This window comes from Miniopterus schreibersii, assembly GCF_964146895.1.
Source record: "Miniopterus schreibersii genome assembly, chromosome: 16".
Classification (NCBI taxonomy): Eukaryota; Metazoa; Chordata; class Mammalia; order Chiroptera; family Miniopteridae; genus Miniopterus; species Miniopterus schreibersii.
This window is the reverse complement of record NC_138116.1, coordinates 25167611-25191671: the sequence shown is the minus strand read 5'-3', so window position 1 is coordinate 25191671 and position 24061 is coordinate 25167611. Positions and strand designations below refer to the sequence as shown.

Genomic DNA, 24061 nt, shown 5'->3' with positions numbered 1-24061 from the left:
CATCTAGAACAGCTTTGGTTCTGTCTTCTCCCTTCATGAAAGGGACATGTCGCTGAGTGGAAGGAACACAACCCAGAGTGAGGAGACCTGTGTTTCAGTGAAGCTTCTGATGAAGGTAACAGCCATGGTAGGTAGAGTGACACATTTATTCATCGAAGGTAAGTACAGATCATTTTCTCAGGGGAGCCTGAGAAGCATCCTCATGGAGTGGGGTCTAGGCCCAAAGAACTGACCTACCTGGAGGTTTTGGCAAGGATCTGGAGCTGTTTCCTGATCCCTGGCGTCCAGGGCCCTGTGGCCTGTGACTTGTGTTTTAGTGGTTTAGAGAAACAGGAAGGGAAGGCAGAGGTGGGGTAGTCAGCAGGCCCTTTCTGGGCACTCAACTTTTTCTGTTGGTCTGATGTGGCACTGGCCTTTGCAACAAACAAGGGGTTCAGCTGTGCAAGTCGAAAGTCTTGGATAGTTAGCTTTTCTGGGTTCTCATGCTTTCTCCTGAACCTTGTAGGCTCTTCCTTCTCATTGGTCTTAGGTGCCTCACATACAAAGAGAACCTTGTTTTTCAGCTTGTTTTGGATCCAGGGATCAATTGAAGCCAAAAGAATGAACGTTTCTTTTAACTGCATTAAAATAAAGACTCTGTTGCTGGCCCACTTCAGGCTAAGGCTAAGAGTGGAGGGGATAGCCACGGGAAAGAGAGCTCTGGCCCCAAGGAATGAGGTCAAGGGACAGTGTCTTAGGACTTATTCCCTTCTCCCTCCTGGCAAAGAGCAAGTAGTGAGGATGGATGGGAAAAGCTTGGAGGAAGGATTGAGAAGAGGAAGAGGAGGGCAGGAGTGCCTTACACTCTTTATCACAGACTGGTTCTTTTCCGTGTCTAGCATGTCCAGGAGCAAGTGGAACACTTGTGGGCTGCGGATCCCCAGGACACCCTGGGAGAGGCAAAAGGAGAGTGCCTAAGTAGCCAGCCCCAGGAAGATGTCCCATCTATACTCTTGTCCATTCCAGTCCCCTGTGATGACCCTATGGCCTGAGAGCGGGAGGTATGGCTTTCCAGCTGAGGTATTCCTTTCCTTGCCTTCTGGGGCCACTGCATTGGGTTCCATTGTGCATTATCACCAGGAAGAGTTAAGACAATTTCTGCAATATCTAAGCAATGCCTCTCACACCCATCTCCTGTCCCTTATCCCACTGACCTCCAATCCGGAAGAAAAGGTTACTCTCTACTCCTGGTAGGGCTGGAATTGTAAAATAAGCAAGCAAACAACCTCCCCAAACTTGACAGCCCTTTTTTCTCCTCAGTAATTCTGTTCAATTGCCTAGTGCTCCTGCCATCAGCACCTGGTCAAAGAAGCAGAGTGGCCTTACCAAAGAGATGACAGCTTCCTGGCGTGTGGTGGCTTTTGAGTTCAACAGTTGCCTGTGTAAAAGGGAGTGAGTGTGTTGTGGTTTAATCCTGGGCAAGGGGGAACAAGGCTGATTGTTTCTTATTATAGCCCAGAGTGAGTTGGGCATAACGCTGAAGAGTGATGCTCATTTCATTAATTATTCCCTCTTGTTTCTTGGGTCAGGAGAGGGGCTGGGAGGGGAAAGACAGATACTGAGGAGGTGCTACACGACAATCACATCTATCCAGAACTTGACCTTTTACAAGCCCCATTCATGTCCTCTTATTAATTTGAGCAACCCTGAGTGGTAGGTATAGTCAGCCTCTTTTTACAGTAGAAGAAAAATCCAGCCTGGCTGGCATGGCTCAACAGTTGAGCATTGACCTAGGATCCAGGAGATTGCAGTTTGATTCCCGGTCAGGGCACGTGCCTGGTTGTGGGCTCCATCCCCAGTAGGGGGCGTGCAGGAGGCATCTGATCAATGACTCTCATCATTGATGTTTCTATTTTTCTCTCTCCCTCTCCCTCTCTGAAATCAATAAAGACATATTAAAAAAAAGAAAGGAAGGGAGGGGAAAAAAGGGAAGGGAAGGGAAAGGAAGAGAGAGAGAAAAGAAAGGAAAGAAAAAAGGGAAGGAAGGAAGGGAGGGAGGGAGGGGAGGGAAGGGGAAGGAGGGAGGGAGGGAGGTAAGTCTAGGGGTCAAAGAGTGACTTGGCCACGGGCACAGGCAAGTGAGAGCTGAGGACTGGCACCAGGTTCTCAGCTCTCTCTACCCCTCTACCTCCTTCCCAATGCCTAGGATTTGGCCCTGGCAGCTCCAGTCCAAGCCACTCACTCCTCCACCAAGTTCAACATCGTGGGCTTCATCCTGAGTGCCTCCACAGTTTCAGCCACAGCCATCCTCATAGCCTGAAGAGGGATTAAGATGGGACAACAGAGAGAAGGAATGCAGTGATACAGCATTAAGTGCTTTACAAACCTTTATTGAATGTTTAGTTTGTGCTACATATATAGTGGTCCTTGCCTTGAGGGAAGGTCTGGTGGGGGAAGCAGACAAGTGAGTAGGCAGTTGCATTACTGTGATGTGTTACTACTGAACTAAGTGTAGGGTGCACATAGGAGGGTCTGCTAACTTAGTCTGGGTGCCACGAAGATTTCCTGGAGGAGGTAATGCCTCAGCTGAAACCTGACAAGTGAGTGGGAGTTAACCAGGTAGAGGGCTGGGGAGGGTGATTTTCTGGGCAGAGGGAGGGAACATGTATGAAAGCCTGGAGGCAAGAGAGAGAGCATGGAGTGTGTAGAGAACAGAAAATAGTTCAGTTTAGCAGGATGACCAAACTGAGGCTCTTCAAAGTAGGGCCCTCTGAGTAGTTATACTGGGACCACAGGTATCAATCAGGATCGGGTCATCCCAAGCATAGTTTGTGTGTGGTTCTGAGGGAGAGAGTGGTTGAGGTGAAGTTAAAGGTGTGAGAAGGCTGGTGGTGAAGGACAGGGTAAACCATTCTGAGGGCATTGGAGAGCTGCTGAAAGGTTTTATGCATAGGCGAGACACAACCTGTGATTTACATTTTAGAAAAATGTCTAGATAAAAGTTGTGTAGCTAGTTTTGTAGTAAGCTGTTATAAAGATAAAAGCAAAGGAACACAGGAGGGCAGAGCTAATTCTATTTGTCGTAACTTGGGAAAGCTTCTCATAGGAGGTGGTGTTTGGCCTGGACTTGAAGGATCTATAGTATTTGAATAGGCAGAAGGAGACAGGGGTTACTTACCAGTGGGGGTGACAAGTTTTTCACCTTGCAGAGGGGATATGGATGACTTGGAGCATTTTAAGCTGAGAGAACTGTCTGAGCAAAGGCAGGGTGGCTTGAAAACATAGGCATTAGGGAAATGGAGTGGGTTACGGTGAATGTGATGCTTTGGGGGGCAGTGTGGTGGGAGCCAAGACAGGGGAGGTCTTCAGAGAAGGGAGATGAGACAGCTTTGGGCTGCCTGGGCTTTGGAGATTTGTTCTCACTTACGAGGAAGGGTTCATTATATATCTTCCTCCTGAGCAGGTCAAATATGAGTCCCTCCAGTCCCTGTGCCTGGATCTGCTCCAGCCCAATGGTCTTGAGCATCTGGGTGGCTTCAAAGCGGTGCTGAGGGCAGGGGTGGGTGAGGTATGAAGGTTAGACTCCCTTTCTCATCCATCCCCAGCCCTGTCCTAGTGCTGGCAAAGGAAAGGTATAGGCAGCCCTAGAGCTTACCTCAATGACACAAGAATGGCACAGCTGTTCTAGGATGGCCCTGATAACCTCGGCTGAGTGTACACGCATCATCTTGACCAGCATCCTAAGTGCCTATGGAGGGTAGGCAGCGTGGGTGGGGTCCAAGAAGCATCTGGATGGCCAGGCCAACTTGAGGTCTGAGTCTGGAACTTGTGGGGAGTAGGTAGGGTCCTGCCTCTTGGCCTCTTGAGTGTGCACGTACATAAATGAGTACCTCTATGAGTCAAATATGCACGGACACATGTACACTTATGTCTGTCCACCTGACCCCAAACTCATGCACACACCATTCACACACAGGACCCTGCAGCACTCCCTGCTGAAGCTTCTTTGCCCTGGGATGAGGGTGACAGGGTCCAGACCCTACGGAAGTCAACACTGGCCTCTGTTTCTTCGTACCCCTCAGGGAGCCCAGCCCCCTGCCCCGCGCACCTTCATCCTCTGGCTCATGAGCCCGTGGTACAGGCGCTGCAGCAAGAACTCTCGGGCCGTGTTGCTGCAGGGCCTCAGGAAACCCAAGCACAGAGCTGCCTCCACGGCTACTTCATTCGGTGACTTCTGTATCAGCATCTGCAGCACAGACACCAGCGTCCCTTCATCCCCGACTTGAGTCCTCTGTGAGGAAGACAGGAGGTGAAATGGGCAGGGACTATGTCTTCAGTCAGCCTTTCTTAAGAGGGCAGTTCATTGCTGCTTCCAGGCCGTTTTCGCTCCCTAAAATGAATCTCACATTATCAGGTTATTTTATCCACTTATTATCTTTTCTGTCATCTACTTGCTCCTAGGTCATATCCTCTCAACATCTATGACTTTACCTTCTGAATGGATCAATGTTACTCTCTTTAACACTACTGCTGTCTAATTCCTGGCGTTAAAAAACAAACGTCATTGATCCAGCTGTTCTCCAATAACCTTGTCCACTAATTCCCACAGGGAGACTATCATTCATTGTGACAGCTTCTCCCTGATTTGCATTTCATGGCTCCCATTCTCTGACCATCACCTCTTTCCAGCTCAGCTCCCAATGCCAACAATTGGTGGACTCCACAAGGGCTAACAACCATTGAGCACCTTTTCACCGCTCCTCACCTTCACCCCCCTTTCTTTCCCCAGCTTACATTCCATGGTCCTGCTATAATCACTTCCCTGTCTCACTCAATTCCTTTACCCCCTTCTTGGTTTGTTGTATTTAACTCTCTACTTGCTCTGTGCCTGCACTTCCTGGAGAAAAACATAGTCACAATGACTGATCTTGATTTAAATGTATGAACACAAGCCTCACGTAGACCCTGCACGCTGCCAGCTAATCATACTGTTTCTCCCAACAGTTCTCTTTCCCACCCTCCCAGTTCACGCCTTTTCCTCTGTGCCTCTAATGCTTGCTTCCTCCATTCCCACTCTCAGCTGATGGCCTTGCTTCCTACTTTACTGAGCAAGTAAAAGCAACTAGAAAAGAAGTCCCAGAGACACGACCACTTCTATCCAGCTTTCAACCTGCAGCCATACTTTCTTCTTTCCACTTACACTATGGACTGTGACCACCTATTTCAAGTCAGTCTCTCCACTTGTGTGTTAGAGCTCACCCCTTCTCACCTACCTGGGGACATTGCTGCACAACTCTCCCCACTCTCTTCAAAATGATCATTTTCCTAACTACTGGATGATTATTCTTCAGCCTAGAAACATGTTATCCCCCCCCCCCCCGAATCCACCCCTGGTGCCAACTACAACCCTTTCCAGCAAAACTTGGAAAGTGGTCTGTTCTTGCCGTATTTAATCTCTTTTCTCCCATTCTCTCTGAAACCCACTCCAGTCAGGCCTTCGCCCCACCCCCAGACCCCCGCACCAGGATAGTTCTTGTTAAGATAATCAGTGGTTCCCACACTGTGAGGTTCCTGTATTGGTTCTCAGTCCTTACACCCTATGAAGTGTGTCCTTTCCTTGATAGATCTCCCTCGCTGGATTCTCAGAATACCACCCTCTTGGTTGTCTTCCTACTCATTGTCCACTTCTCACTACTTACGGGTTCTTCCTCTTCTCCTCTTAACATTGGGGTGCCCCAGGGCTTGACTCTTGGTTCTTTTCTCAGTGATCTCATCCGTTTGAACAACATTAAAAGCTGTCTATATGCTGACAAGTCATAATTTTCCCCCCCTAGTTCAGACTTCTTTTCTAAACTTCAAATTGTATATCCAACTGTTTACTTGCTGTCTCCCTTGGATGCCCAGTAGACATCTCAAACATGACTTGCCCCAAACTGGACTTCGGGTATTACCTCTGAACCCATTCCACCTGCAAGTTTCTCTATCTTAATTGATGATGACTCCATCCTTTCATTTGCTAGGCCAGAAACCTTGGATTCATCCATGCTTCCACATCTCTTATAGTTCATGCTTAACCTGTCAGTTTTACTTTTAAAATATGTCCAGGGTTTAATAACTTCTCACCAACCCCACTGGGAACCATAGTCCAAGCCGCTACTGTATCTCACCAGGATTGCTTCAGTAGCCCCTAATTTGGTCTTTCTGCTTCCACTCTTGCCTCCCCCCTCCCATCTTTTCTCAACACAGCAGTCAGAGTAAACCTTTTGAAATGTTAGATCATGTCACTGCCTTGCTCAAATGGGTCCCTATTCCACTCAGAGTAAAAGCCCAAGTGCTTGAAATCATCTAGAAGGCCACATACGATCCGGGGTGCTGTTACCTTCTGAGGCCTAACTTCATTTCCTGTTGCTTTCTCTATTCCCACTCTGCTTCGGCAGTGCTGGCCTCCTTGCTGTTCCTTGATGATGCCAAGCATGCTACTAACTTAGGGCATTTGCAGTGATTGGCCCTTCTGCCGGATTGCCTTCTTCCATAGCTGCAAGGCTAACCTCCTCACCTTCATGTCTTTGCTCAAGTGACACCTAACTGAGGCCTTCCCTCTCTTCCATGTTTAAAATCGCAACCGATCCCCATCCCCACTTGGCATCCCTGATCACCTTCACCCTCTACATTATTTTTTCATTGCATTTGTTACCTCTAACATACTATATAATTAAGTTGATTGGTTTTTATATGTCTGCCCCCACTAGGATGTAAGCTCAACAAAAGCAGGGATCTTTGTCTCTTTGGTTCACTAATGTATCCCAGGGCCTAGGAGACTGCCTGGCACTTGATAACTGTTTAATATATATTTATTGAGTAAATGGATGAATGATGAATTCTGTTTCATGTGGAGCAGTGATGGGGTCAAAGTAAGAGGACCCTAAAAGGGAAAAACCTTGAGTAGCGTCAACTGACTCTCTTGGTTCCTCTCCCCGCTTACGGAGGTTTTCCTTTAACAGGTTATAATAGGGATGGTAATAATGGGTACCAAGTAAATAGCATGGGCATTGAACTAGGAACTTTACATACATTATCACATTTAATCTTCCCAGCAGTGCTATAAGATAATAGTATCTCCATTTTAGAGATGGACAGACTGTGGCTCTGAAAGCTGGCTTTTCAGAGTTTGTATGACTGGTAAGTAGATATGCCAGTGCTTCTATTCAGGAAACTCCACAGGACAGTGCCTTCCCATCAAATCAGGAGCTAGGTTACCTCCTCCCTGACCTAAACCCTTGCCAGCACCATCAGTTACCTTGTCCTTCCTTGCCCCAATTACTGATCTCCCAATCACCTTGTCTCTGGGTATAGCAGCCCAGGAGTTCAGAGCTACTCGCAGTCCCCTCAGAGCGTCCATCTTTTGCTCCTCATTTGGACCCTTCAATTGCTTGGTGAGAGCCTGGATCACGTCCTTATTCAGGCAACCTGGACAGGGAGGGTCCTCAGGTCAGGGTGGGGCCTCGGGCTGCTCCTTTCCGCCAGGATCCATTTGACTCCACTGGGCCCTCAAGACAGAAGTTTCAAGTACTAGGTCCCAAGGTATTGCCCATCATCCCAGGACACCAGAGCAGCTGGCTGAGCATGACCGCAATTCCAGTCTGCCTTTTCACTTCACCTCCCTCTCTCTGCCCAGGAGAGTATCCAGACATGCTGCCAAGTGCTAGGTTGGAGTGTGGGTACACTGCCCTCCCTTCCGTTCTTGCCCAGAGGGGGAAGTGGCTGCACTGCCTCCTGTCTCACCTTCCCCAGCTCCCCACCCAGGGAGAGAATATACTCACCCAGGATGGCCAGGGCTCTGTGGGCCTCATACTTCACTTTCTCTGGACCAGTTTGGGCCTGATTTAAGAGGCAGGTGGTGGGAACATGCTATGAGGTGATGGAATGTCAGAGCTTTAAGAATCTCAGCTTAGCTTCATTTTATAAATGAGGAAACTGAGGCCTAGAGAGTGACTTGTCTATGCTCAAACACAGCGTGCAGCCAGGATGGTGCAATGGAAGGAACCCAACTTGGGAGTAAGACTTTTGTTCAAATACCTATCTGGGATCTAGTTGCCACGTGGCCTTGGGCAAGTCACTTGGCCTCTCAGAGCTTCCATTTTCTCATTAGGAAAACATAGATACTAGTACCTATTCCTAGTATTGTAAGATTTAAATGAGATTATGGAGGATGCATGTTCTCTGTTGTAAATTGGCACATAGAGAATGAACTCAGTCCCAGTTCTCTCCTAGTTTTTCAGTTGAGTGCTTCTTCTTAGACAAATGGGATATTCAGATTCCACCTCCCCCATCATTTTAGATCAGGCTGCCCTTTAAAGAAGCCAAGGGGGCATGAGATGGCATATGCTGCACACTGGTGGCTCTCCTCACTGGATGGATCTGACCCCCCATCTTGTACCCTTGTGAGCCTTGTCTGTGCCCATGCTCTGTACACCTCCTGCCCTGCTCCCTCCTCGACTCACCACCTGCAGTAGTGCTTCTATGACAGACTTGTCACGTATGCCCAGGCACCCCAGAGCCTGCAGGAACAGGGGTAGAGGAGATGGAAGAAAGCTTGGGTACCACCCCAGGAGTCACCATTCTCTGTACACAGCTGGATTTGGTTCTTGGAACCCCCCCCCCCGCCTCCACCCCCCCACCTCAAGCATCTTTCTCCTCTGCAGCTCAGACAGCTCCTACCTGCAACTGTGCTCCTCCACCCTTGCCACTTCTCACCTGTGCCCCATAGAGCTGCTCCTCCTCTCTGGGAGATTTCAGGCTTTGTGTGAGTTCCTGCCCATCCAAAGGAGCCAGTGGGAAGGAAGAAAGAGGTAAATATAGTTGTAGAACTTCAAACTGAAAGGAGCTCATCCGATCCAATCCAACCCCTTTCCCTCCCCACCCTCTATTTTGCAGGCAGGGATTGACGGCTGAAGGATGGTGCGAGCCCAAGGTAAGGGCATCCACAGGGAGGGGGCCTCCCCACCCTGCCTCCCATCGTGGTCCCTGACCTTTAATCTTTGCCACTTTAGGGGGTCCCCAGTAGGGTGTAAAGGCTTGGGTCCCTTCTGAGATTTTATAGTCAACTTGATGATGGGGAGATGGATCTTTTGGATGCCAGTACCCTCTTTGAGGTACCTGTGTGAGAAATTGCACGAGCAGCCTTGATCTTGTCCCCCCCACCCCCCTACTTCATAATTTCTCCTCTGCCTCTGGTTCTCAGCCCAGGTCAGAGATGGGACCAGAGGAAGACAGATGAGCCTCCTTCTACCCTGGGTCCTCTGTGGGACCCGTAGGCTGACTTGATCCACTCCCGGCCCCACCACACCCTTTCCCTCTCTCTCCTAGAAGGTGCAGACAGTGTGGAGAATAGGGAGCATTAAAGCACACCTAGGTTCTCTCATTTTCTGCATCATCCTCTGGGCCTCCCGTTCCTGTCGCTGATCATACAGGGTGTGCCAGTGTGTGTAGATCTCGGGCTCCTTGAAGTAGCAGTATGGTACCGAGTTTGTCCTGCTCGGGTGCTGCCTCCAGCACTCTGGACTTGGGGGAAACTCTTCCTTTGGCACCTGGGAGGGTAGGGGGTGCGAGTGGCAGAGCAGTTGCAGATTTAGTAAACAGCAGGCAAATAAGATGTTCAGTTAAACTTGGATTTCAGGTAATGAATGCAGTATTTGGGATATAAAATGTATACACACTTTAACAGCTGATAGCTGTTGAATGAAAATGAAATGTATTTTAATAAGCACTACCTTTATAATTATTCAAAGTGTGTATACATTTTTTAGGACACCTGTATATATATATATTACATACAAACAATTATTCATTGTTTATCTGAAAATCAAATTTAATTGAGCACCCTGTATTTTATGAGGATCCCTGTGTTAATGAATAAAAACGACTCCTCATTAAGCACTGCCTGTGTAGCCCAGGCCTTGCAGAGACTATCTGACAGCAACTCCACAGAGGGTGCTGGGCAAGGGTTGGCCTGTGACAGAGGAGGCGTCTGAGGCTCAGGGAGGGAAAGTGACTTGTCCAAGAATTAGTGATAGCCCCAAGGGTGAGTGTTGGGGTTATGTGAACTGGGCTTAATGGGAAGGGACAGTCTGTTGCCTTTCCTATTCAACAAAGCTCCCAGGGAGGCAAAAGTTAGGGGTTTTACCTGGTGGCAGGACAAGGACAGGTAAACAGGTGCCGAAGCCTTTTTGAGTTCTGTGGTACAAATGAGAAAGCAGTTATGAAGGTGGGTTAAAGAATCGTCCATTCAGGCACTCATTTATTCAGCATTTAGTGAACACGAGTACCAGGTGCCAGAGAGGTAAATAAAGCCAGGGAGGTTATTCCCTTCCTTAAGAGACTCGTACTTTTCTGGTACCTTGCTGCTCAAAATGTGGTCTGTGGAACAGCAGCATTGCCATAGCCTGGGAGTTCCTCAGAAATGCGGACTCTCAGGCTCCACCCCAGGCCTCCCAAATCAGGATCTTCATTTTAACAAGATTTCTGTGTACTTTGAAGTTTGAGAAACACTGGTCTAGCAGAGCAGTTGTCAACCTTGGCTGCCCATTGGAATTATTCAAGGGAACTTTTAACATGCCTTGGCCCTGCATAAGACTGATTGAATCAGAACAGATTCTCTGAGGAGGGGCCTAGGTGTTTGAGAAAGCTCCCCAGAGGTTTCTAATGTGCAACTAATGGTGAAAACCATTGGTCTCAGCCAGAAGTTTTCAAACTTGAGTGTGCAGTAGAATCACCTGGAGAGCTTATTAGAACAGATTTCTGGGACTCATCCCTAGAGTATTGGTTCAGCAGCTCTGGTGTTGGGCTTGAGAATTTGCATTTCTAACAAGATGCTGATGCTTCTGGTCCTGGGACCACACTTTGAGAGCCAGTGGACTAGCTGGTGAGACAGACTGTTTATTAATGATTAACAAAGGGAAACAAATGTGAGGACATGAGGCACAGGTGGTACAGATGAGGGGCCCTTAACCTGGCTGGGAGGATCAGGGAAGGTTTCCCAGATATTATGCACAAGCTGAGTCTTCAGTCCAGTTAGATAGATAAGGGGGAGGGGCATTAAGGCATGGGAACAACTTATGCAAAGACTTGGAGGTGTGAGAGTTAGGTAGAGAGCCAGGGTGCAGGTGTGGGAGCAGATGCTGGGAAACACAGGATGTTCTACCTTAGAGGACCCTGGAGACTTAGCTTGAGGGCTATAGGGAGCCATCAAAATGTCCATGGGCTTGCCCTGAACCCTCCCATGGATTTGCTGAACTCACCCAGACCCCTGCATGGAGGGGAACTAGGGAGCTTTCTTTTTCAGGCCCTTGCCCCTGATTCTGTTCCTCTCCATTCCAGCCTCACCTCTGTTCCTGTCTGGATATTCCAGCCATGGGTACTGGAACATTAACCTGGAGATGTCAAAAATATCGATTGATTTTTCGTAGGCCATCCTTTTATTCTCCTGGTGAGGCCAGAGGGAACTTGGGCAGGGTGGTGATGGTGGTGGTCAAATACAGGGCCTGTTGGGGGAATGGGGACTCAGCTCGGGGGGACCTGTCTTCTGCTGCGCAAGAGGAACTAGTGAGGTATCTGGGCTTCTAGAGATGGAAGCTTCCAAGTGCTGAGCAACCAGATCTCCTAGGTAAATAGAATACTCCAGTTCCATTCTTTATTTTTCATTTTATTTATTTATTAATTTTTAGAGAAAGAAAGGAAGAGAGAGGGGAAAAAACATCGATTTATTGTTCCACTTATTTATTTATTCATTGGTTGACTCTTGTATGTGTCCTGACCGGGATCATACCTGCAAACCTGGCATATCGGGATGATGCTCCAGCCAAGTGAGCTCCCCAGCCAAGGCTCCAGTTCCAGTTCTTGAGCCCCAACCCTGGCATCTACTGGTTTGTAGGCTGAGCTAGTCATTTTACCTCTGGGAATTTTGGTTTCTTCTTCGAAAAAGTGGGAAAGTCATGCCTGTCTAGCTAACTAGAGGGGCTGCGGTGATGCATAAATTCAAAGAGGAAGTCAAAGCGTTTGGTGAAGTGCCAAGTTCACATAAGCCTGTATTAGGAGCAGGGGTTCGTCTAAGGATTAGTCATCAGGAAAATGCAGGGATGGGAAAGTCCCTCATATACACATACCTCCCTCCTTGGCAGCAAGAGACTGAACTAAGTCTGTGGTAAGGCCATTCATAACTTCAACTTTTGCATATACTGTTTCCTCTGCCTGTAGGCCTTTCATTTTCTTTTCTACCTTTTAAACAGTTTTTCAAATATTTCAAACTCTATTTATTTTGGTTTGCTATTTTTATTTATTTATTTAAAAAAATATATCTTTATTGATTTCAGAGAGAGGAAGGAAGAGGAAGAGCGAGAGACAGAAACATCAATAATGAGAGAGTCATTGATTGGCTGCCTCCTGCACTCCCCCCACAGGGAATTGAGCCCACAACCCAGCATGTGCCTTGACTGGGAATCGAACCACGATCTCCTGGATCCTAGGCTGACGCTTAACCACTGAGCCATGTCCGGCCTGGCTGGTTTGCTATTTTTAAAAAAATTTATCTTTATTGTTGAAAATCAAACTCTATTTAAATGTTACCTCTTAAGTCTCTTTTCTCCCTCAGGCCCCCTGCCTCACCCCATTCAGGTGTAATCCCCCTACCCTACAATATGACCACAGCCTTTTGTCCTGGTGCTTCCTTTTAAGTGTTTATCATATGTTTAATCTGCTCAAGGGTCCCTCCTGCATCTTCCTCACTGGACTGTGAACTGCCTAAAAGTAAAGATAATGGCTGGTCGATCATTCCCCTCTCTGTTCTGCTCCCCCCCCTCCCCCCAATGCCTAACACAGTGCCTGGCACACAGAAGACAGCTCACTGTAGCAAGAGAACATTGGCCACCAAGCCATCAGACTTGACATCACTAGTAAACTCACGTTGTATGCCCCTATGTGCTGCACTGAGAAAGACAGCACCACCCACCCGCTATTCCTGCCAGAAACGTTTACCCTGAGTTTAATTAGGAGGAAACAATCAGGCAAATTCAAATAAAATGTTCCACAAAAATCTGATCTGAGCTCCTAAAAAATATCAGTGTTCTTAAAGACAAAAATCTCTGTTAAAGGGCACCAAAGAGACATGACAGCTAAATCCAATATGTGCACATAATTGTATCCTGGATTTAAAAAATAGCTATAAGAGACATTGGTACAATTATGGGGATTTGATCAGGGCCTGTGTTTTAGAAAATTATACCGTGTCAATGTTAAGTTTTCTGAGCGTGAACTATGTACTGAAAGTTTTAGGGGTGAAGTGATATCACATCTGCAACTTACTCTCAAATTCAGGGAAAAAAAATATTATACCAACCATATATACATATACGCTCACACGTATATGCGTATAGATAAAGCAAATATGGTAAAATGTTAATATTTGAATCTAGATGATGGGTATGTGGGTGTATTCTTACAAATTTCTGTAGGTTTGAAATTTTGCAAATTAAAGGTTAAAAAAAACAAAACCATGGGCTTTGACATTAGACCTGATGTGTTTAAATGTCCCACCCACCCACCCACCCACCCTTTTTTTTTGTTTTTTTTTTAACTTTGGGGCTTCTTACAAGTTATTTCCTTTTCTTACCGAGGATTTTCCCAACTGTAAACATGGTTAATAATACTACCTCCCCCAAAGGGCTGTGAGGATGAAGGGTGATGAATGTAAGGGGTTGGCAATGCCTGGCACATAGTGAGCGCTCAGTTATGCTAGCTATATTTCCCACAATATATATTGTCAATATATGTTTACATGAAGGTACACACAGATGGGAAAGTTGGAGTACTCCCACCTCTTTACTTATCCCCTTTATTTGAAAGAACTGAGGTGTTTGGGGATTGCCATTAAAAACCTATTCCAGGAGCAAGAGTGTAGAGTATCCCCCACTGGGGATGAGGTATAGGGTAGACCAGGGTGGAAGGGGAACAGAGTGAGTGGAAGGGCCAGCCACAGTCTGAGGAAACGGAGGTGCTATGGCAGGGAGTGAGATAAATTCCTGGGGCCTTGGTATGGGGATGTAGTGACTCTTGTTTTCCCCCAGAGTGGATAAGCCACTAGTTACTTTACCTGCGCTGCCCTCCCCATGCCCTTCCCCAGAGAGTTTGTGCTCACAGCCCTGCTCATTGTGCAGGGCCATGGCCCCCAAATCTAGGGCGGACACCAGATGTGTGCACCCCTGTGTGCTTAATGTTCATGAGAAAGGAGGGTGCCCGAGGAGGAAATCATACCAGGAGCCAGCTTTGTAATTGTCTTGAGAATTTTAATGGAAAGCCGATTTCTCACTTTTGCCAGTCAGCCTATCCCAATGAGGGGCCGAGATGGGAGCTTTGGCCACGGGACATGACCATGGAAGCTCAGTTTTTCTCCCTCCTTTGCCTCCAGAGGCACACTGACCCGAGGCATGCCGACTTCCTTCCTGACTGCAGAGCCATGCCTGAGCTGACGGGCCTGCCCCTCAAAGCCTAGAGATTTCCTATGCACAAGGCAGAGCCTCAGGAGCTCTTGGGGGCTCTGGGGGGGTGGGCTTTTACAACTGCTGCTGTGTGGTGGAATTGGGGCCCTCCAAGGAGGGGTGGGAGTAAGGATTGGGGAGAAGCCTCCTAAGCTGGTTAGGCTGAGAGCAAGAAGCAATAAGAAAGTGCGCGAGTTGGGGTTCAAGGCGCTCTCCATCCTAGCTCATCTCCAGAGAGTTGATATACTCCTTCACCCATTTCTTCTCTGGGTTGGCGCACACCTGGCGGTCCTTTCGGGTGATTAAGCTGTGAGAGAGGAGAAGACAGTGAGACCTGGTCAGCGCTGGGACAGCCAGTTTTAGGAATGAGACGGATTGAGGCATAAGGGGAGATGATGATGGTACTGGGTGGGGCATTTTTGGAGCTCCATAAGATTATATCTATGGCTTTTAAGGAAAGGACATTCCCTCTTCTGTTGATTCAAAGGGCCCCAAGCCAGAAGCAGATTTGTGTGCACTGTAACTCTCTCTCTCTCTCTCTCTCTCTCTCTCTCTCTCACACACACACACACACACACACACACACACACACACACACACACACACGCTCGCTGCCTGGAGAGCTAAGGTGACAGGGGACCCGAGGAGCCCAGGGTTGAGCTGGTCAACCCCTAGCCTTTCCTCAGCACTTCCTCTGTTTCAGACCCTGTGCTGGGTGCTTGAGATGCAGAGAAAAAGAGGTGTCCCTCCAGGAACTGGGTCATGGCTGAATAAGTGGGAGACTGGAAGTGGAAAAACAAACCTGTGAGGGGTCTGGGCATTAGTAATTTTTCAAAGCTCCTCAGATGATTAAAATGTTTACCCAAGGTTATTAGCTCTGATGTAGAGGAAGGGGCTATACATGTCGGGCTGGATTGTTTATTATATGAGATCCGCTTACTTTTTCCTGTGTCCCTTGAAAGGGCCCTGAACATGAGTGAACCTAAAGGGTATATGCTAAGTGTACTAAATCAGACAGAGAAGGACAAATGCTTTGTGATTTCACTTATACGTGGAATCTAAAAAACAAAATAAATGAACTATGAAAACAGAAACACACTTATATGTACAGAGGACAGACTGATGGTTCGCCAGATGGGAGAGAGGTTGGAGGCTGGGGGAAAAAGGTGAAGGGGTTAAGAAGTACAAATTGGAAATTACAAAACAGTCATGGGGGTGTAAAGTACAGCATAGGGAATGTAGTCAGTAATATTGTGATAACTATGTATAGTGCCAGGTGGGTACTAGACTTACTGGGGGGATCAATTCATGTTATGTAAATGCCTAACCACTATGATGTACACCTGAAACTATTGTAATACTGAATGTCAACTGTAATTGAAAAATTAAAATTAAAAAAGTACCCCTCTCCTCTAAAAGAAAACACCTGTGATTTGGCTTTAGATAACACAGTGTCTAACACAGGGTAGACACTCAACGAGTGGATACATCTATGCCCGTGTGGGTGAATGAACAAAGGGCATAAATTGGAGTCTTGATTTCACCACTTATGAGTTGGATTACCTTCGGCAAGTCTGTTCACTTATCTCTAAAGTGTGGATAGAAATAATTCCTACTTTGTACAATTATTGTGAAGGTCAAATGAGATAGTATGTGTTGAGTAGTTTTGAAGATACCATACATGTGTTGTTACTGGAATGCTGTGGGATCTCTGCTTTAGGGTGGGTCAGAGCAACATGAGACCAAAGGGCCTGGTACAGGGCACTGTGGTGCAGAGAGGTTGAGGGCCCCGAGATACTGGCAGTGTCAAAGCACTTCTACCAATTAACTGGCCAGAATGTGGAGGGAGGTCTAGGAGAGCCAGAGGCCTGATCTCCGCAGATGTTGATTGCATAAGTTGGAGGAATTTAAAGCCTGGGGATCATGGGCTCAATTTAGTTGCTTGCCTGACCCATTCTTGGGGTACTGGTTCTGTTTGGGAGAGACCTTGGGCCTAGATAGCAGTGCTTCCAATAGACATGTTACTTTAGGGCCAGCCCTGCCTACTTGGACCTTTCTTGTTTTGGCCTGCAAAGAGAAAGGGAGCAGAAGAGGTCTTCTGGGCTCTAGTGCCTCCTAGTGTTTGTTTCCTTATTTGGGGTGGTGAGAGAGCTTCAGCCCCTGCCCTTGGTAAGCCAGGTGTCATACAGGAAATCCTGCTGAGTCATTATCTGCTCTCCTTGGCCCCCTTCGTCTGTGGCCAGGAAATCAAAAGGCCAGGAAACAAACATCAGGGGTCAGGCTTGCTCAGGCCTCCATTTCCTCCTGCTCCCTGTAGAATAGGACACTGGAACACAGCCCCTCCTCACCAAGCCTTCTCTCCATGCCCCCCGCATCAGGGACCCTCTACTTCCCTGACTTCCCTCCTACCTCTTTTCCTGCTCCGTCTGGTGAGAGCCTCCACTTTTACCTGTCCCTTGAGAACTGCCCAAAGTTGCTGCCCTTTTCTGTGTGCTTTCCTGAGTGTCTGGCCCCAGGGCTAGCACACAGTGGGTGCTTAATGGATGTTTATTGAATGAGTTATTGAATGAATTACTTTCAGTCATCAGGTTTCACTTATCCCTTCTATGTGTAGAATAATGCATTTAGATGAGGAGAGGGAAATATTTAATTTTATCTTTCATTTTATTATTCTTACTTTGACCCAGTGGGAGAATTAATTCTATTTTACTCCTCTTTACAGATGAAGAAACTGAGGCTCAGAGAAGTTAAGTGATAGGCCCAAGCTCATGTAGCTACCAACGGGCAGGGCTGGGATTCTAACAAAGGCAGACTAGCTCTGGAGCCAGCTAAGACTATGCTCATTGGCACTCTTATATTGGGAGACCCTTCCTCCTATCAAAGAATGTCATATCTCTAGTCCCAACACCCTTTCCTTAGCTATCAACCTCAGTCCCACACACTCTTCTGGACATTCCCACAGGGTCGTCGTGCTGGTAACTTGGCTCTTTCCTCTTTAAACAGCACTTCTTCAGGGGGCTCCATACTTCTCCAGCCATCTGGGTTGAAGCCTCAACATCACCTTCAACCCTTCTCTCTTCCTTGCTCCTGACTTTACATCACCTACCAGGGCTCGCCCACTCCACCTCTGAAGGTTTCTCACCTGGGCTTTCCTTCCCCCTTCCTTCCCCCTTTCCTTCCCTTTCCCTTCCCCCTTCTCCTTTCCCTCCCTCTTTCCTTCCCTCTTCCCTTTCCCCTTTCCTTCCCCCTTCCTTTCCCCTATCCTGTCCTGTCCAGCCTTCAGTACCATTCACATGGGTAATGACAAGAGCCTCTTAACTGGATCCCGGTTTTCTATGATTTCCCTATTCCAGTTCATTCCACACTTGACAGCACTAACGCTCTTGCTTCATTGTGCAGACACTCAGAGCCCTCAGTGCTTTCCTACATGGAGACTCCATACGCCAAAGGAGAGCCCTGGTGACATCCCCTTGCCTGATATACCCAGTCCCTCAGGCTTTTCTATTCCCAACTCAGATGGCACCTTTTGCAGCAAACTTCCCCTAAGTACCTTCTCCTAACCCCTGAAGCCTTTGTAATGTTCCTGTGCAGGCGCCCTTGTCATTGCTGCGTCTGTCCCTCCTCTTATTAGACTGTGAGACCCATATGGCAGGGATGGTGGGTTACTCATCTCTGCCTGTCTGTGACAGGTGCTCAAAGAAGAACTTTTTTCTTTAGAAAAATACTTGTTTTCAGAAGTAAAATTAGTAGTGCTAAATACTACCACTATACTTTGAAAGATTCTTTAGAACCAATGGCCAACTCTGAATACCTGCAAGTTTGCCAGAGTCACAGGAATTTTTGGATTAAAAATGTCACCATTAAATAGGAAACTTCACAACTGCCCCATTTTCATTCTTTATGTCTCTCTTGTCTTAAATTTCTTAAGCAACTACCACTAATGGCCTTGCTCCAGTAGAAAGAGGAAGGTTCAGAGACAGGCTCTACCCCTCATTGTTGTACAAGCGTGGTCAAGTCACCAAACCTCTCTGAGTCTTGGTTTCGTCATGGGAAACGGAGAGAATTATGCATACATCTTAGGCTATTATGATGAAATTTAGCGATAATAAGTGTAAGACATTTGACATACAGTGGGCACTTCCTAAGTAGTAGGGATTAGTATATTTTTTCAAATGTATAAGCTTGCATATTTAAAGGAGAATCTCATTATTTCTTCACCAATCAGTAAAGTATTTTTTTTACACAGTGACTACAACTAAGACCCTGACTTCTGACCTCTCCTCCCTAGTTCCTCTGAGATGTTATTTTATTTTAATTTTTTTATAAAATATTTTTTATTGATTTCAGAGAGAGGAAGGGAGAGGAAGAGATAGAAACATCGATGAGAGAGAGTCATTGATCGGCTGCCTCCTGCGGGCCTCCTACTGGGGATCTAGCCTGCAACCTGGGCATGTGCCCTGACCAGGAATCGAACCGTGATCTCCTGGATCCTAGGTCAATGCTCAACCTCTGAGTCACACTGGCCGGGCTCCTCTGAGGTTTTGGGTGGATTTGATAGGCTGTGGGATACGGGAGCCTGTGGGATTCTTAATAGGAAAGTGATGACTGAGTTGATCTTCATGCAAGGGCATTGCAAATGACATTCAAATAAGTCACATCTGCAAAGATCGGAGACCTAACCTAGTCCATCAGAGTGGGGAGGACCCTCCAAGGACACCTTGTCTAATCCTTTTCATGATAGCTGGGGAATCTGAAGTTAGAGAGGGAGGAGCCATGGCTATTTGAGCAGCTAGAGGATGGGCAGAGTGGATTGGGCACCCTCTCAGAGGGCTCCTGGGGGGACAGGCTCTGCAACCAAAGACGTCCCTTCCTCACCCCCCTGGAGGGTTCCATGGGACTGAGACTCACACGACTGCTGGCATGGAACACTTGCTGCTGGTGTAGAAATACTCCCGGAGGTGGGCACGGGGCAGTGGGCGGGTGATGTAGCCAAAGCAGCAGGGTGTGGTGTCCGAGGCATCTGGGAGAAGGAAAAAAGCCTGAACTCATTGCCAGTGCACACTGGGTATTGTGCTTGGTACTTTATAAGATTTATCTTAAATAGACTTATTCTCCTTTGGCTGAAACTGAGGCTCAGACAGAGTTGGAGTCCCAAGAGAGGACTGAGAGGATCTCCCAAACCCCTCATCTAATCCTCGTGCCTAGCTTGTATCCTCTTTACACCACCACCTCACACCTCTGGCTCTTGGGACGTGCTGGGCCTCCTCCTGACTTGTGCTGGGCCCTCTGCCCTTATTCTTGCCCTCCTAGGATCCTCAATGGATTCAGAACTTGGTTTCTTTGAGACGTCGGGTGTGCTGGGGGGAGGCTTCCAAAACTCAGACTGAAGATGCATACTGGATCCTAGGAGTCTTGGCTGAGGCAGAGTAAGAAGGGCTCTAACAGAGAGGGATGACTTTTTGTTGGTTGATTAATTCAGGATAACCCTGGGAAATGTCAGTTGCCATTTCCCAGCAGAGTAGAAGTGTTTAAGAGCCAAAGAGGACAGAATTTGAACACCAGATTCCCCACTCCTAGCTGTGTGACCTTGGCAAGTTACCTAACCTCTCTGGGCCTCTTTACCCCATCTGTAAGTTAAGGACAGCTACTGAAAGAATAGTTGTATTAAATAAGATGATATATATAAAGCAATCAGCATAATACTTGACCCATAGCAGGTATTTCATTAGCTTTCATTATCCTTTCCCATGACTCATTTTTTCCACCTATGAAATGGGGGGAAATGTGACTGTCCCAGGAGGGTTTTAGTTAAGTGCTTATAGGTTTCTAAGAAACCCTGCTGGTGTTAGGCATGAGTGAGTCATGTTTTGAGGTCAGCTAGAGCTGCCCCTGCCTACTAATATCAGCAGCATCAGTTCACACTCAGTGATACCTGCAAGCTTGGGGTGTAGACCCTGAAAACGCAGAAAAGTGAATCCGAGGATCCCTGCCATGAAGTGGCTTAGAGATCTATCAGGGACCAGTGGGCATCAGGGAAAAGCAATAAATAAGAATGAAAGCCACAGGGTCCAGACAGTATAAATGCTATAGTTGAAAAGAGGGCAAGGCCTGGGTTAGCCTGAGGGCCTGACTCAGGTGGTCAGGACTGGGACTTACATGGGGAGGCGGATGCAGGAGCGCAGAAGGCGGCAGCGGCGAGGAGGGTGGCGAGGGCAGCTGCGGAGACCTTCATGGCACCTCTGGGCAGAGACAGTGGGAGAGACTGTGCTGTCTTAGGATCCTCTGCAGGGATTCTCTGAAGCTCAGGCTGGCCCTTTATAGGGAGGCCAGTAGAGGGGGCTCCCCTAAGGGGAGTTTCCAAAATAGTAGCCACTCATTGGCTGACATCATAAGTGAAATTGCATTAAATGGAAAAGAAAACTGAAATAGCCTCTGGAAATGTGAGGCTCTCTCCTTCCCTTTCCTTCCTTCCTTTCTCTCTTTTTCCCTTTTCCCTCTCCCTCCCCCACTCTCCCTCTCCTCCTCACCAACCTCAGATCCACGAAGTGAGCTCATCGGGTCGCCGTTTGCCCTCACGAAGAGCTATCACAGCCCTGGTGGCAGAGAACCGCTTCCTCTGCCGGCATCCTCAGCTTCACCTTCCAGGGCTGGGTTCCTCCCGGGCCAGGAAGCTGCTTCCCTAAGGGCAGGAGGAGGGACAGCTAGGACACGATCAGAAACAGCTGGGTGTTTATTTGGTTGTTTTCAAAGTTCTTTGTGATGCCTTGCAGGTCTGTATATTCTCTCTCATCTGTGAAAGGAAATTATTTATTATATGAGGTGTTTTATTGAGAAGGGGAGGGGTCCTCTGAGATATAGTGCCCAAGGGTGGTGATTGGGGCAGTGGATCTGACCTGGGCATTGGCAACCTTTTCACTGGATATGAGTTGGAGTGGGTAATGGTTGCAGGATTACCCCCATTTATTTGTTGTGTGATCCTTGGGAAAATTGTTTAATGTCTTTGAGCTTACAGGCTTGTTGAGAGAGAGAGACAGGCAGACAGGCAGACAGACAGACAGACACTGCCGTTATTAACCATTTATTGAAGGCTTACTCTGGGCCAGCTACTATTCTAAGGGCTTTGCATGTGTCAACTAATTTACTATTATTATGCCCATTTTCCCATTTTACAGATGAGGATCAGTAAGTGGTGGGAACCCATCTCATTTCTAAGACACAAAAGGCTATAGACTATGAAAGCTGCAAAGGGATATAGGGATCATTTTACCCATGCTCTTCAGTTTGTAGAGGAGGAAACTGAGGCCCAGAGAGTGGAAGTGACTTGCTAAAGAACACACAGCAAATGAATGACAGGATCAGATTCCAGGTGCACTAACTCCCATTTCAGTGCTCTATCTGCCAAGCACTGCTCACCATTAAAAGGTTCATGGTTGGGGACATTCATGACAGCCCAGGTGGTGGTCTTGATAGAGCCTGGGTTCTTACTCATTCCAAAGAACTGGATACAGTAAATTATCGTTTCCTATTTGGAGAATTCAGAATCAGTGACAGTTTGGCCTGGGCTGGGTTGAAATTGACTTCTGAATGATCTAAGTGGAAAGTGTCTATTGACAGTGACAAAAGCAAACAAATTTAAAAAGTGTAACTGAAGAAAAAGTATAATGTTTATAGCTCCTGTCATATAGATAGTGGTGGCTGAGGGTGACTGAATCACCCAGAAAGGGAAGGCCTTGTTTTCTTTCTTCATCAGAATGACTTTGGGTCAGGGTGGTTACTAATCTCATTTTGCAGAAGTGGAAACTGAGCCTCAGATGTGGTCAATAGGTCCTTCAGGTCACTTAGCTGCTAAGGTGTTTCCGGTGACCAGGCATAATAAACTCTTTCTACTGACTCACCAATCAGGCATTTAACTGTGATTGTGTCCTCTTTAGTTGTCCCTTTCCCGTAGTCCCCTTAGTTCCCAAACATGTGAGAGGCTGTGTGGCCAACTAGTTAAGAGCAGGTGCTTTGGTGTTTCTCCCATTTACTAGCCAGGTGGCCTCTGGCAAGTAACTTCACCTCTCTGGCCTCAGTTTCCTCATCTGTAAATCAGGGAGAATAATAATGACCCTCCACAGCTGCTGAGACAGCTCAGTCCCAATAAACGTGCTCATGCTTGTAAACTCTTAGTGTAATGCCTCATGCATGTTAAGCACTTAATAATATTAGCTATTATTGTCATGTTATTATCTAGAGTAAGAAAATGGCAGTCCCTTTAAGGATAGTCTATACTTTAGGCTTCTCAGCAATCTAGACAAGACCCCAATTAATAGAGATGAGTGACCTCTAATTTATTTTTAAGTGACCTTTATTTATTTTTAAGCCAGTGGGTCAGTTGAAGCTTAGAGAGGTTAAGTGACTTGCTTAAGGTCCCATAGCCTAAAGTGGTAGATAGAACTCAACACTGAACCCGTCTGGGTTCATGGACTTCCTACCACACTGCATTGTTTGTAGAGAAATCCTGAAAATTTTGCTAAGGTTCAGTTGTTTCATGTGAGCTGCATTCCTGTTTCCTTTCCTTGATCTTAGTTTCTCTCTTTAAGGAAGAAAGGAAAGTTTTTTTCAGGGATACCAAATATGCTGAGTTGGGACACTAGTTGAGGAGAGAGGTGAGGGAACCTACCCACAGGTAGATCAACATGATCCTTGTCTTTAAATCCCAGTGAAGCTTTCTGCTGCATGTGTGTGTGTGTAAGTGATAGTGGGAATGGGGTGGGGTTGCTAAGAAGGAAAGGGCAATGGGTACATACACCAGGAGTATTCTTTTTGGTGGTTCCAGTGGGTTGGGGTGGGGGTGGGGGACAGAGAAAGGAGAAGAGCCTAATCGTAATTCCATTTCTGCTACTCACTTTCTCCTGTGCCAAGTTCTCTGGCTCTAATGTACTGATTCCATGAGGAAATCAAGGCGCCTGTGTAAATTAACCAGTGTGGTACGTGTGTGGTACAGGGTCGGTGTTTGATGAATGGCAGCTGTCATTATAATTCACCCAGAATTTTATGTTCCTGAAAACCAGGAACTGTCTGCTGCACCACACTGGTGGTTGAGAGGTTCAAGGAAAGTAATAACTGTGGACATGCTTAGGGGACTGTAAGATGAGGCAAGATATGATGAAGCTCCCTCTGCCCTTCCTCTCCAGCCAGTGTGCTTGGTCTACACTGCTCATTCATTTCTCATTCACTCCACTAAGTTTCTTCATCTGTAAAGTGAGGGATTGCTCCCAACCTGTTTTGGGTAATGGGGCCCTTTAAGATTGTGACGGAAGCTGTGAACACTTTGCACAAACTTGTGGAGACCTACACAGACACACATGCGTAATTTTGCATACGAGGTTCATAGACCCTGCAGGCTCATTGATGGGCTCCTCGAGTTCAGAGGGCTGGTTCTCATCCACCTTCTTACCTCCTGCACCCCCTTTCCTAGAATATTCCTCCCTAAAGCCTGACACACACTCCGTGGGGTCCGGTGCAGCCCCTCCCCTGCTCTCTCAACCCAGTCTTCCTTTTCCCTTCCTAAA

At 47.2% G+C, this 24061-nt stretch overlaps 2 protein-coding genes across 2 annotated transcripts; both read right to left on the bottom strand.

Annotated features, from left to right (window-relative positions):
* Positions 1-233: 233 nt before the first annotated feature.
* Positions 234-11449, bottom strand: HEATR9 (HEAT repeat containing 9; the record flags this gene model as incomplete). The annotated part of the gene is made up of 15 exons (XM_081162026.1): positions 234-617; positions 843-929; positions 1366-1417; positions 2222-2295; positions 3407-3526; positions 3635-3727; positions 4088-4270; positions 7316-7446; positions 7800-7857; positions 8481-8537; positions 8734-8790; positions 9009-9135; positions 9388-9566; positions 10163-10212; positions 11362-11449. The coding sequence occupies 15 exons, from the start codon at positions 11447-11449 to the stop codon at positions 234-236; spliced, it is 1740 nt and encodes a 579-aa protein (XP_081018152.1).
* A 2848-nt stretch (positions 11450-14297) lies between these two features.
* CCL5 (C-C motif chemokine ligand 5) lies at positions 14298-21297 on the bottom strand. Its single transcript, XM_081162388.1, has 4 exons — positions 21039-21297; positions 20664-20746; positions 19416-19527; positions 14298-14814 (listed from the first exon to the last, which is right to left on the bottom strand). Exons 2-4 carry the CDS (start codon positions 20737-20739, stop codon positions 14727-14729), a joined length of 276 nt encoding a protein of 91 aa, XP_081018514.1. The 5' UTR covers positions 20740-20746; positions 21039-21297; the 3' UTR covers positions 14298-14726.
* Between the last annotated feature and the right edge of the window lie 2764 nt (positions 21298-24061).